The sequence below is a fragment of the Meles meles genome, chromosome 11, assembly GCF_922984935.1.
Source record: "Meles meles chromosome 11, mMelMel3.1 paternal haplotype, whole genome shotgun sequence".
Taxonomy (NCBI): Eukaryota; Metazoa; Chordata; class Mammalia; order Carnivora; family Mustelidae; genus Meles; species Meles meles.
Window position 1 is genome coordinate 10,020,411 of NC_060076.1, and position 14,020 is coordinate 10,034,430.

At 51.4% G+C, this 14,020-nt stretch overlaps 1 protein-coding gene and 1 pseudogene across 2 annotated transcripts in view; one reads left to right on the top strand and one right to left on the bottom strand.

The window, feature by feature from the left end:
- Positions 1-1,056: 1,056 nt before the first annotated feature.
- LOC123953682 lies at positions 1,057-1,155 on the top strand (annotated as a pseudogene).
- A 7,782-nt stretch (positions 1,156-8,937) lies between these two features.
- Positions 8,938-14,020, bottom strand: part of OLFML2A (olfactomedin like 2A) — a 35,784-nt gene continuing 30,701 nt past the window's right edge. For both annotated transcript variants that reach the window (XM_046021984.1, XM_046021985.1), the window contains one exon: positions 8,938-13,335. In XM_046021984.1, coding sequence (XP_045877940.1) covers positions 12,731-13,335 — 605 coding nt within the window. In that variant the 3' untranslated portion in view covers positions 8,938-12,730. The remainder of the gene's footprint in view (positions 13,336-14,020) is intronic.

Consider the following 14,020-nt stretch of genomic DNA (forward strand, 5'->3'; position numbering starts at 1 on the left):
ACAGTTTTTCTCCCTCCCGATCCTGTCTTGCTTCATTTTTTCCTTCCCTACCCCCCAGACTCCCTACTTTGCCTCTCAAATTCCTCATATCAAGGAGCTCATGTGATAATTATCTTTCTCTGATTGACTTATTTCACTCAGCATAATATCCTCTAGTTCCATCCACGTCATTGCAAATGGCAAGATTTCATTTCTTTTGATGGCTGTGTAGTATTCCATTGTATATATATACCACATCTTCTTTATCCATTCATCTGTTGATGGACATCTAGGCTCTTTCCATAGTTTGGCTATTGTGGACATTGCTGCTATAAACATTCGGGTGCACGTGCCCCTTCAGATCATATTTGTATCTTTAGGGTAAATACCCAGTAGTGCAATTGCTGGGTCATAGGGTAGCTCTATTTTCAACTTTTTAAGGAACTTCCATGCTGTTTTCCAGAATGGCTGCACCAGCTTGCATTCCCACCAACAGTGTAGGAGGGTTCCCCTTTCTCCGCATCCTCGCCAGCATCTGTCGTTTCTGACTTGTTCATTTTAGCCATTCTGACCGGTGTGAGGTGGTATCTCATTGTGGTTTTGATTTGTATTTTACTGAAGCTGAGTGATATGGAGCATTTTTTCATGTGTCTGTTGGCCATCTGGATGTCTTCTCTGCAGAAATGTCTGTTCATGTCCTCTGCCCATTTCTTGATTGGATTATTTGTTCTTTGGGTGTTGAGTTTGATAAGTTCTTTATAGATTTTGGATACTAGCCCTTTATCTGATATGTAATTTGCAAATATCTTCTTCCACTGAATACAGAACTTTGATATATATTCTCAGTCTGAAGATAAGAAGAATTATGGCCTTGGGGCGCCTGGGTGGCTCAGTGGGTTAAAGCCTCTGCCTTCGGCTCAGGTCATGATCCCAGGGTCCCGGGATCGAGCCCCACATCGGGTTCTCTGCTCCGCGGGGAGCCTGCTTCCTCCTCTCTCTCTGCCTGCCTCTCTGCCTACTTGTGATCTCTGTCTGTCAAATAAATAAATAAAATTTAAAAAAAAAAAGAAGAAGAAGAAGAATTATGTCCTTGCTTTGACAGCACATATACAGAGAAGATGAGCATGGCCTCTGAGCAAGGATGATATGCAAATTTGTGAAGAAAAAAAGAAAAGATTAAAAGGACACCTGGCTGGCTTAGTCGGTAGAACATGTGGCTCTTGATCTCAGGTCATGAGTTCAAGCCCCACATTGGGTGTAGAGCTTACTTAAAAAAAAAAAAATTAATGAATTGCAAACAAATATTGAAAATGTTACCTAATAAGCTTGTTTTTCACAGTGGCATGGATTAGCAATTCTAAAACTATTCTCTGTGTACTGGAGGATTGAGTAAAAGATTAACTACATTAAGGATATTGAGAACCAGGTTTCTCACTGAAATAGACACCCAGATATGCCATGGGGAAGGAAGAATGTTGTGGTACTGGGCTGGACTAGGAGGTAGCAGGAGGAACTCCTGGATTTCTGTTTAGGTACGCATGAACTTCCTAGTTCTGTCCACTGAGAGGACCTAGAATTAATAAGCCCACCCTGTGCCTCACTCCTAGCTTCTTCTTCTTTTTTTAATGATTTTCTTTTTTTAAATTTGAGAGAGAGAGAGAGCACAAGAGAGCGGAGGGTCAGAGGGAGAAGCAGATTCCCCGTTGAGCTGGGAGCCCAATACAGGACTTGATCCCGGGACTCCAGGATGGTGACCTGAACTGAAGGCAGCCGCTTAACCCAGGCACCTAGGCACCCATCTCCTAGCTTCTAAATACCGTCCTCTACCAAGGGAACTAGAGCTCTGTGGAGAAAGGGGTGATTTCTGGGTCAGGCCAGAGAGAGTAGAAGATGAGCCGGGAGCATCCCTCTGCCCTTAAAAGTAAGCAAGCACTCAATGAATAAGAGACATCCAGCAAAACGCCATAGCAGCCAGCTTGAATGAGCTTTCATCCCAGACAAATCTGGGACAGTTTGGTTATCAAGTAAATAATGATAGTAGTGAATTATAACCCACTGGATAAGATAAGAATTCATGGCCCCTCATCTAGACAAGCATACATGTACAACTACTGTAAGCTCTCCTTTACAGTAGACTGCAAATAACAACAGAAATTTTGAGCCACAATTTTGCAGTCATCAGAGTAATAATTAATATAGATAAGAATTGTCAATATCTAAACATAGAGAATGAAAGTTTGATGAGGAATAAAATATCTGGGGCGCCTAAGTGGCTCAGACTGTTAAGCGTCTGCCTTCGGCTCTGGTCATGATTCCAGGGTCCCGAGATTGAATCCCTACTCAGCGTGGAGTCCGCTTCTTCCTTTCCCTCTGGCTCTGCTCACGTGTTCTCGCTCTCTCTCTCTTGCTCACTCTATCTCAAAATAAATAAACAAAATCTTGAAGAAAAAAAAAAGGAATAAAATATCTGTATAATCTCAAAGTACTTCCCTAGAAATTATTTGTGAATTACAAAGAGAAAATAGTAATTGTACAGTAGGTAAAACTGGTAGACACGTCTTAACCAAGTAACCAAAATAACCAACACCTGTAACGGGACAACCTGACATTAAGAATTTTTTTTTTTAATTTTTTTAAAAGATTTTATTTTATTTTTTTAGTAATCTCTAATGCAACGTGGAATTCAGACTCATAACCCTGAGATCAAGGTTGCCTGCTTGGGGCGTCTGGGTGGCTCAGTGGGTTAAAGCCTCTGCCTTCGGTTCGGGTCACGATCCCAGGGTCCTGGGATCGAGCCCTGCATCGGGCTCTCTGCTCAGCGGGGAGCCTGCTTCCCTTCCCCTCTCTCTGCCTGCCTCTCTGCCTACTTGTGATCTCTGTCTGTCAAATAAATAAATAAAATCTTTAAAAAAAAAAAAAAAAAGAGTTGCCTGCTTTACCAACTGAGCCAGCCAGGCATCCCAACAAGTATTTCTTAATAGAATGCACAATAGACAATAATCTTTTCTGCTCTGCCCAAAATGCACAGCCTGATCTCATCATGAAGAAATACCTGACAAACGAAAATTGAGGAATATCCTACAGAGTAAATGACCAGAACTCCTCAAAAATGGCAACGTCATGAAAGAAAGGGCGAGGGATGGTTCCCAAGTTTGGGGAGACTAAGGAGACATGAAAATTAAATGTGATACATAATTCTGGATAGGGTTCTGAACTGGGAGAAAAACTGCTCCGAAGGGCATCACTGGGAAGGTTAGCTAAATTTGCGTGAGACCTGTAGATTAGATAGAATGTTATGTCAGTGCTAAATGTCCCAATTTTGCTAATTGTCCTGTGGGTATCTGCGTATCTGTCTTCTCAGGAAATACACACTGAGGTATTTAGGGCAAAGAAGGCATCGTCTCTGCCAGTTACCCTCAAATGGTTCAGAAAGAAAATCTACCTAGAGAGAAAGAATGGTGAAACAAATGTCACAAATGCGAGTAATCAGCAAATCTGGGGAAAGGGTATGCGGGAACCCTTTGTGCTACTCTTATAACTTAGAACCTTGACATTATTGAAAAGTAAAAGTTAAATAGAAAATAAGAAACAAAAAAGTCTGTTCCGATTCTTTTCTTTAAAGAAGGTATTTTCCCTCAAGACACTCATTCGGGCCGCTTCAGCAATTTGTGCTCATCCCTGAGCCTGGCCCGAGCAGGGGCTCAGCGTAGTAAAGTTTGTGAAATTGAAAGACTGAATTATCTGATTGCCTTCAGGGGACTAGCAAGAGTTAGTACTGAGGGGGTTTGGAGAGGAACCCTACTGGCCTCTGGTGGGGCAGGAACCCTTATGCATGTCTGGACCCTGGGCAAGAGAGCTTTGGACCCAGCAGTGCCTGAAAGCCTCCATCCTGTGTCTTGCTGATGAGGGAGCTGTCTTGGAATGGGCAATCAGGAGAGAGAGTAGGGTACATTCCCCTCTGCAGGGGCAACTCAGGTCAGTGTGGTTCAGAGTGAGCCAGATGACAGCCTTGGTAAACCGCAGCACAGGGGTCCTTGGAAGTTTACCAACCCCCTCTCGTTTGTCAAACATACTGGTGGCAAATGCCGAGGGGTCTCTGGCTGCCCCTCTGATCTTGACCTAGGTGGGGTCTAGGTGGGGGTGTCTGGAAATGAGTGGCCAAGGAAGAGACGGGGAAGGCCAGTGGGGGCCTGGAATATCAACCTTGTAGTGTGGTTTGAATCCTCCAAGCAAGGGCAGGAGCCTGGGGACAGTGATAGGTAATGGGATGAAATGATCCGATTTTCAGTTTAGAAAATCCCCTCCAGCGGCAGAAGTTGAGGATGGGAGGGTGGGAAGAGACAAGAAGCCAGAAGACCCGTGTGGAGGCTGCCGCACACATCTAGACAAAAACTCAAGCGAGAAGTATTTTTAGACCTTGCTCTGTAATAGCACTGGTAAAACGTATCATATGTAACACTGCCCTGACTTTCTATTCTCGCGGCAGACATCACTAATCTCTCAGTGTTCTCCCTGACGCTGGGCAGCTTTAGTAGACAGTACCAGTCAATCTGAGTAGGCACGCCAGATGAAAGAAATTTGCCCTCTGGGTTCTGTTATATAAGGCAAGGAAAAGTCATCAAAAGTTTTGAGAATATGCTAACACATTTGCTGACAATTGTCACTCTGGGTCTGCCCCAACCTGAGCTTCTGGGAGTAGGACCAAGATGATGCCCTAAGTCAGGCTTTGAGGTTCCTGACCGAAACTGTGCCTTGCCTTGTTGTATGCCCTCCATGCTCCCACTTAGGGGTTTTTCACATCCACTGCCTCATTTCAAGCCCACAGCATTCCTGGAAGGTCAAGGTCATCACCCCCATTTTACAGATCAGGAAACTGAGGTAAGAAACTTCCAGCAGAGCCCTCAAGTTCCACAGGTGTTAAGTGGCAGAGGCGGGATTCACACCAAGGGCTGTCTGGCTTCAAACGGCCTGACTCCTTCCAGAGGAAGCTTGTCCCGGCTGCAGGGGCTGTTTGCATCTGTCAGGGCCCTGTGCCGAAAAGCCAGGACAGGTTGGGGCAACAATGACTCTGGCATCTTGGCAACGTCTTGACAGCAATGACTTGGCTTGTCCTTGGCTTAAAAAGACCTGGGAAAGTTGACTTTCAAATCACCCTTATGTAATCTGCTCTGTGCTGAGTCTTGAAGAAGGAAAGCTCCCGCCCCTGGGTGGGGGTGGGGGGCTCGCCGAGAGGGGGGGCTGCACAGATGGTGAGGGGCGGAGGCCTCTGGCTGTGGAAGAGAATAAAGTTTCTGTCCTCGCACAGTTGGAATGAGGGCCCCAGAGCCAAGCAGCCAGGGCCGGGGCGGGGCCAGCCAACCTTTGGCACGTGAAATGGCACCCTGTGCTCATGGCAGATAATTCTCGTTAATAATTCGTTCCCCCTGGCAGGCATGCACCCTGAAAGCCCTGTCTGTTCCTGCCTCGCGGGGTCCCTGCTGGAATGTGGGGGGTCAAGGGGCTGGCCCCAGACGTGGGCAGAGTTCAGAGCGGGCTGGGTAGGCAGGGCAGCGTCTGGGCACCGCCTGGGGGCAGAGGGAGCCTTTGTGCTCCGAGCCCCTAGGAGCCCCACCCCTAGCCGCAGGCACCCCGCAGGGGAGAAGTGGCTGACACGCTAGGCTGAGCCCTGCTCTCTCTGTTCCCTCTCCAGTGGCAGCGGGGGCAGAGGACGCTAATCTGGGTGCAACCTGGCATCGGACAGATCCTCCCCATTGTGCTCGGGGTGCTCTTTCTGAGCAGCGGGAGGGGCAGGGGCAGGGGCCTCAGCCCTGAATGCACAGCACAATCTTCGGGGAGCCTTTAAAACACTCCATCTCAGTCCTCCATCAGAGCCTATGGTGCATCAGCCAGTTGGGCTGCCTGGCCCTCGGCACCCTTAATACTCCCCAGTGGCTCTGGAACGAGCTGAGGTTGTTGTGCATTTTGAGAGGGTGAGGACTCCACCAGCTGTGTGACCTTGAACTCAAGAGGTCGCAGTGGGCGGCTCAGTTTCCTCACTTGTGAAAAGTGGACAGCGATAGTACTTACCGCGTGGGGGGTGACTGGAAGGATCCAAGGACTTGCTGTAAAGACGGAGCACCACCCCCCTGCACGGGCACACACTCAGATGTTCAGTGCCTAGGGATAGTTAGGTATTTTTATTTCTTCCTTTCCACACCAGCCAAGGGGAGCTTTTAGGGCTTGAAACCAGGGAGGAAAGTTGACAGGGCAGAGAGAGAGGTCCTCTTTGAGGATGACATCAGTAGGGGGGCCAGGGGAGGCTCTGCTTTGATGCAGAGGCATGTCGGGAGGGCTTGATTCCTCCATGGCTCCCTAGCAAGGCACGTGGAGCCCCTTGGGGATCTCCGCTGGAGGAGCCCCAAGTGCCCCACATGGGTGGTGTTGCGTCTGGCTCCCCGCCTCCCAGCAAGCTCTCAAGGGCACGGATGAGTCCTGCTCGGCTCGGTGCCCAGGGGCCAGCACACAGTGGAGAGCCCGCAGCGCAGGACATGGAGAACAGGCAGTCCCCCGGAGCAGGGCAGTCACTGGCCACAAGGACAACAGTAGCACTACTTCTCGAAGGCCCACGCGTGCTGGGCGTCACGCTTAGGGCTTACAAAATCGCTCCGTAGCCTTACTGCTGCTCCCCCCGACAGAGGCTGCTGTCAACCACGCGGGTGAGGGTCAGAGATGAGTCCGTCCAGCCCCCCCGCCAGCCCACTGAACTCTACATCTTCCAGCCTCTGCTGGCCACTGAGCTGTCTTGAACGCTGAATCGGGACCCAGAGCCGAGTGCCTGTCGCGTCCGGCACCGTGAAGCTACAGCTCTCCTTGCTGTGTAAGCGCCCGGCTGCGGAGCAGAACAGTGTTTGGGTGGGTGTTTCCCCCTAAGATGGGTTTCCCCAGTTACACCCACCTGCGGGATGGAGGGAGCCTCTGGGAATATCCAATCTGCTTTCCAGCATTAACGATCCGAGATAGCATTCCAGAGATTTCCGTGTGGAACCTGACTTATGCTGCGCGAATTAATGAAAGAAGCGGGGCCCCTCAGGTGGTCACATATTTGGAGCCAAGGGTGGCTTGCTCAGCAGACCCCATACGAACTTGCCCAAAGTTCTGACCCTCAGTCATTTGCAGCCATTTGCTGGGGGTCTCCTGGGTGCTGGTGACATGGTGGGAACAGCTCTGCTTGCATGGAGCTCAAGTACACGAACGTAGGTGCCCACAGGGAAGAGACAAAAGACCACCGTGGGGCAGGTTCTTGGCTCACGGAGACCAAGAATGAATCTCGTGGACAAAAGGGCGAAGTGAAGTGAAAGTTTATTAAGTGAAGGTGAGAACAGTAAGGAAAGAAAAGGAGCTCTTTAGAGTGAGAGGGGTCCCAGATGGGTTGCCACTGAGGGCTTTTATGGACAGTCTTTTACAGAAAACTCACCAGGGACCTTGGTATATATCTTGTCTATAAATGCTGAAGACAAGCAAGTGGATTTGTTATGTTCCCTTCTCTCTGGTTAATATCTTGTCTATATCATTTCTCTACATCTGGGATTTCTGTGACCCTAGGCACGTTGCCTCCTACCTATCTTTCCCTATCTGCCCTCGCCTGTCCCTTACTCAGTGTGACTGGGGCCAACTTCAGACCCAGCCTTGAGGGACTGCTTCCCTGGGCAGGTGGGATTTCAGCTGAGACATGAATGGCCAGAAGGAGGCAGCCACGCTCAGGTGCAGGTACCGGTGTAGCAGCCAGAGGGAACAGCTGACACAAAGGCTGGAGAAGATGCGGCGGTGGGGAAGAGGCTGGGCTAGGATTGGCCAATGGTCTGAGTGGAGAGGCCATGGTGGAGACTACCCAAAGCCCAGCCACGTTTGGCCTGCCTGAGTCAGCCCCAGCGGGGTCTGCACTGTGAGAGGGACAGGGTCCATCAACCCCTGTTAGCATCGTGCTTCTGGCTGGTTGTCCTGGGGGAAGTAGGACCCTTGTTCTTGCCAGGGGCCAAAGGGATGGGGCCCAGCTCTGCCAAGGCTGGGGAGCGGAGGCCTAGCTGAATATGTATGTGTTTGTGTTTGGGAAATTTTGTCTAAATCCGTGTCACCATCAGCGGTTTGAGAGCTCCTTAGAGTTATCTAAGCCAGGTGAAAGGCCCTTGAATCACATGGGAGAAGCCATTCCCTCCCGTCTCATCCCACTGATCCTATCAAGGTCAATGTCCACTCGCTGATGGTTTGGCGTTTATACCCATGACATTTGCTAACCTTGCTTTTGACACAAAGAACATCTGGGCCAGAGATCACAGGCGCAGTAACCACAAGAAAGCCGTGGTGCTGCTTGTTTTCAGTGTCCCGCCCCAGCCACCTTGCATGGTGGTCACTAACTTTTTTTTTACTATTGTAATTTTCCTTCTTTAAAGACTCGTTTTTGTTTTTGCTGACAGCTTTTTAAGCTTCCCTTTGAAATACAATTATTTTAGTAAAAAGAATGAAATCATCTGAAAGAAGTAGTAAACCATACTGAAGATGGCCAAGGGGCATGGCAGGGGGTGCCTGGGTGGCTCAGTGGGTTAAAACCTCTTCCTTCGGCTCCGGTCATGATCCCAGGGTCCTGGGATCGAGCCCCGCATTGGGCTCTCTGCTCAGCAGGAAGCCTGCTTCCTCCTCCTCTCTCTCTCTGCCTGCCTCTCTGCCTACTTGTGATCTCTGTCAAATAAATAAATAAAATCTTTAAAAAAAGAGGGGGGGGAATGGGAACAGCAGAAGTCACGAGGAAGGTCTGTGCAGGAGGGACAAGTTTGGGAAACGTGAGACTACGATGCTCAAGGCCCCCCTCCCCAGTCCCCAGACACTCTTTTTCCCAGGAAAGCAATTCTTTTTGTTATTAAATGTCTGTGTTATGATGAGGAAGCAGACCATAGCATTCAGTCAAGACTTTCAAATGGAGTTTTTGATCATGTATTTATTTGGGTATATCCACCTTGTTGCAAAAAAAAAAGGTATTGTGGCAACTTACAAACATAGATAAAATACAATAGAGTAAAAATAAACAGATCAGGGTAAAGGTTAAAGCAGAAAGCTAGAATGAAGTCCGAGTCCAGTTGGTGACTCAGTACAATTATTAAAAGTAATCTCAAATTTGACTTTGAGGTTCTCAGCGGCCAAAGCAAAAGACAAAACACGACTCGTTACAAGATTCCTAACAGTGAGTTTGGGGCTTTGGTATAGAAACAGACCTGGTTCAAATCTTGACTCTACTACTTGCTAGATTCAGGACCCTGAGCAGGTTGCTTAACTTCTCTGAACTTGAGGTTCATCACCTGTCGGGGGGAAAGTAATGCCAACCTTGGGGGTTCCTGGGTGCATCAGTGAGAACGTGTGTCAAGGCGCCTTCTGGCTCTAGGAGGGTGCTGCTTGGGTCCTCAGCTGCCCTCAGTCCTCCCTAAGCTGCAGGTCTTCAGCCACAAAATGGAGTTGACATCTGTCCCCTCTGTCAGTCCCTACCCTGCTCAAGCATGCAGCACGAAAGAGGCCGAGCCAGATCCCAACCCAGGCTTCCCTACCTCCTACCCAGGCTCCCTGACAGCTGTCTGGTGCTGTGTGCTCCTGTCACCAGAGTGGTTTCCAGCGCTGTCAAGGAGAACATAGAGGTTTTCAGGAACATTCAAATGATTCCCAGGAAAACCCTGGGCTGCTCCCAAGGCAAAGCCCCCTTCTCTCCTCCGCAGACAGAGCAAATTCAATGTCAAGGGCTAGAAATCTCTAGGGGGTGATCCGGGGTGGCAGTCGAAGCCCCTTCATGTGTTCAGAACACCAGAGACAGTTGCCTTTGCCTTCACATCAAAGGTCAGAAAGAAACGCTGGCCCTCCCCAGTCCAGGTCCTTTCTTATTTGAAGTACCTGTGGCCAAATGCAATAAAGTCCATGACAAAAACCTGTCCCTGGCTCCCATCAACAATGGAATCAATTCCAGTTGTCTTAGAATTGTCTTCTCTCTGTTAACTTACAATTGACTTTGTTCCAAATGTGATTGGAGGCAGTCCTTAGCTTGGCATTCAAGGTTCTTTACAAGCTGACCCCAACCTCCTTCTTGGGTGTCCTTTGTGGATGCCTGGTTACACTTCCGGAGTTGCCCCTGGAATGCCATGCAGTTGGCAAACGACATGGACCGACGAGCCCTGAAACCCCGATCTGCCACAGACTAAGTTGCTGTGTGACCCTGGGTAAGTCCCTTCACCTCAGTTTCTTCATCTATAAAATGGGCGCATTCCGAGTATAGACCTTCCCTGTTGCAATGATGCAAGAATACGCACCTGGCAGGCTTGGCCTACCCGATGCTCAGTCAGTGGTGATGGTTAGATGACCTGGTTTTGAGACTCGGCTCTCCACTTAACTGCTTTCATGACAAGTGACCCATGTCTACCTTCCAGTTCGACTATCTGTAAAGTGAGGAAAATAATTCCGTCTACCGTAAACCCCCCCCACACTCAGGCCTGAAAACAGAAGGGGCTTTGGGAAGGTTTGGAGGCCGCAGCCAGCATCGCCTTCCCCCGAAAACAATCTTGCTTATCCTTTCATTTTCCCAAATCCCGTCCCTGCTAACTTTTCCTTTTTCTCAGACTAATGAGCGAGAGGAGTCTGAACACTGCTCGCATGGTTAGGCTGTGATATCATGAAAGACACAGTCTTGTAAAACCCACACCCAGGGCCAAGGGAAACACAGCCCCCTGAAGGAACCGTTCAGTGGAGGCCGCTGGCGTTGGGTGGGGGAGGCTGGATGGGTCCACCACTATGAGTCAGGCCCTGCTTGACTCGCTATCACCACTCCCCGTTATTTCAGGGGTGAGTTATAGCTTAATCAAAACATCACCTGATGATGCCTGAAAGAAATGTCTTCTGCACAAAATGCTTTTCCTTACTGTTGGGTGTGCAGCTGAATTTTCTAACCTGGCAGCTGAGCGTTCCAATATACAGATACGCAGGAGCCGGCACGGGCACAGAATGACGGGAGCGGGCTCAGCGGGTGGCCTGGGGATCATCCCACCTTAAAGGCGGTGGGATGGACTGGGTGCTCGGGGATCTATGGCCTTCCCAGGCAGAGCGGCCTCTAAGCCGGAAGAATAAAGGAAATATACAAAGCCCTTCTGGAAGATCGGTTGTGTCCTATTGTGCAGTGTGGCCCCAAGCTACTCTCTAAACCTCTCTAGGCTTCTTTCTCCTGTGGTGAAACAGGGAGTTGGCCTGAAGGTGTATGTCCGTGGGCTGTCCGGGTCCGAGGCTCAGGGGAGCCACCAGCAGAGCCAGCAGAGACGGCCTGCCTGTGCATCCTCGGCCCCAAGGCCCGGGCTCAGGGTGGTCCTGGCACCGTAACTCTGAAACCTGGAAAACCGCAGTCCATACTCCCCCTTCTCCTTCCTTCCCAGCTTCCACCCTCCAGGACTTCCCTGCAACCGTAAGGTCCAATGCCTCCCCTGGACCCAACGGCTCAGATCTCAGTCTCCCCAGCAATTCCCCCCCCCCCCACCAAAAGAACACAAAACCTGCTGGGCCATTCCACCAAATGACTGGATGGGGACTGACAAGGAAGAGGCAATCTGTTCTGTTCTGTCCTGGCACCACCCCAGCCCTGGATCTAGGGTCTTGCTCATGGCAGACCTGGAGGTATCCCTGAGTACATATAGGTTGTGGGTTCAAAGGTCCAGAAGGAAAGGACAGCATGGACCCCAAGCCCCAGGGCTCTGGGAGGAGCTGAGGAAGGGTCCTGTGGCTGGGGTGTGTGGCCAAAGCCGGCACTCTGGGTGGAGAGGGAGCCCCGGGGCCTGGCCCAGCCTCCCACCCTGGTAGAGTCGGGGCTGGCAGGCAGCTGCCTGCGGGCCTTCTCAGCTGCCTGCGGGCCTTCTCAGCTGCTGCTGCAGAAACAAATGACAGCACTGAGGAGGAATAAGAGAAAATAAACATGAATACAGAGGGAGGGGAACTTGGAACAGGGGCCGGTATTTTTCCTCGGGGTGTGGTTTCTGCTCAGTGGCTGGGTGACCGTGGAGGTTTGGAATGTGGTTGGACAGAGGGTGAGGTGGGGTGGGGGGGGGGTGGCCAAAGGCAAGGAGCAGGGACATTAGCCAAGGGACCTGAAGCCCAGGGCCACAAGCAATTCACCCAGAACAGGGGCCTGGGGTGGTACACCGCTCGGGGGCCTCCAACAACACTCGTGCAGAGGTCCCTGAGGCCTCTGCTTTTGAATGGTCCCGGGAACGGGGAGACAGAGTTGAGAGAACAAGAGAAACTAGAGGAGTAGGGAGAGGCCTGGAGGTGTAGGGGAGCATGGTCAGGTCTCCTCCTCTGTAACATAGGACTGTTGGGACAGTATGGCCTGCCTGATCCAAGCTGAGGCTATTTAGGCAAGGGACATGGTCTCTGCACCTCAGTGTCCTTATCTGTTAAATGGGCTTAACTATCCCTACCTCCAAGGGTGCTACTGGCAGGAATGAATGGGTTTGTGCATGTGAAGCTCTTGGCATAGTGCTCTGCAAGGGGAAGGGATTATTAATCCACTGGGTGCCAAGGAAGCTTTATCCTGGCTGCTCCACGTGCCCAGCACCTGCCCTGGGCCTGGACCCTGATAAATATTTGCTGGCGGAACCCCCTGCAGGAGCTGCTGTGGGGGAGCCACGCCCACACCCACGCCCACAGCCACACCCACGCCCACAGCCACGGCCACGCCTCTCCTGTGAGCACAGGTCTCGGCTCAGACCACGAAGTGGAGGGTGTAGGTGAGTTGGTGGCCGTTGTCCCAGGCGTAAAGCACGCGCTCCTTGGGGTTGTAGTCGATCTGGGTGGTGAAGGCGTGCTCGTTGAGGAAGGGCAGCTGCGGCCGGGCGTCGGTGCCCGTATGCGTGTCGAAGGCGTAGGCCACCTGGCCTTCCTTCCGGTTGTAGGTGTCCACGGCGTACAGGATGCCGCAGACCAGGAAGCAGTTCCCGTAGGAGTTCCGCCGCAGCCGCGTCCTCCACGTGGTCTCCCGGTGCGTGGACAGGTCGCCGGGGTCCAGGCGGCTCAGCACGATCACCTCGGGCTGGGCCTCGTCGTGGTCATCCGCGGCGGGGTAGATGACCCACAGGCCGCTCTCGTCCACGGCGAAGTCGATGTCCGAGTGGCCGCGCCACTTCCAGGGCGTCGTGTCCTCGTAGACCACGTCGGGCAGGAGCGCCCAGGAGGCCACGAAGCGTTGCCGCAGGTCGTACTTGATGATGTTCTTGGTGAAGGCGCGGTTGTAGTAGAAGGCGCCCTGGTACACCACGTGGCCCGTGCCGATCCAGTTGTAGGGCAGCTTGTACACGTTACTCCAGCGGCCTGTGTGTGCAAGGCAGCTGCTCACAACGGGCAGTACCCCAGTAAGCAGGGATACAGAGCAGGCTCTGGGTTGGGAGCTGGGCTGATCATCTTACCGCCTGCGGGTCCAACCCCCACCCTGTGAGAGTCGGCAGGTACTATTAGCATTCCCCTTTGCCAAGGAGGAAATAGGGTCAGAGGGTTCAAGGTCACCCAGTTATGGAATGGCACAGCCAGGACTTAGACAGCCCCTAGGCTTTGTCTCAGGGCCTTTGCTCAGGTTTTTTGTCTGGACTGCCATTCCCCATCCTATCTGCCTTGGCAATGCCTCCTTATCTTTTAGAGCCTTCCCCCAATATTTCTTCATCCAGGAAGCCTTCCACCACCTCCCGGGGCTTGAGGGAGGGCCACTCCTCTGGCCTCCCATCACCCTTGTCTTGGCACTTTTCACTGGCGTCCTCCACACCAGCCTGTGAGCCACGGGAGGCAGGCGTCAGGTCACTTTTGACCCGGCAGAGGAAGGACTTTGGCTGTTCCAAGCCATACTCTGACTCCATGGCTCTCGTGATAAACCCAAACTTTAATGTGGCTCCTAAGGTCTGCCTGAGCCTACTCTCTCCTTAGGCTTCCCCCACCTCCCTTCTAGGGCCGTTCTGCCTCTCATTGCTGGGCCTTGGCACACACTGGGCCTTCTGCTTGGAACACT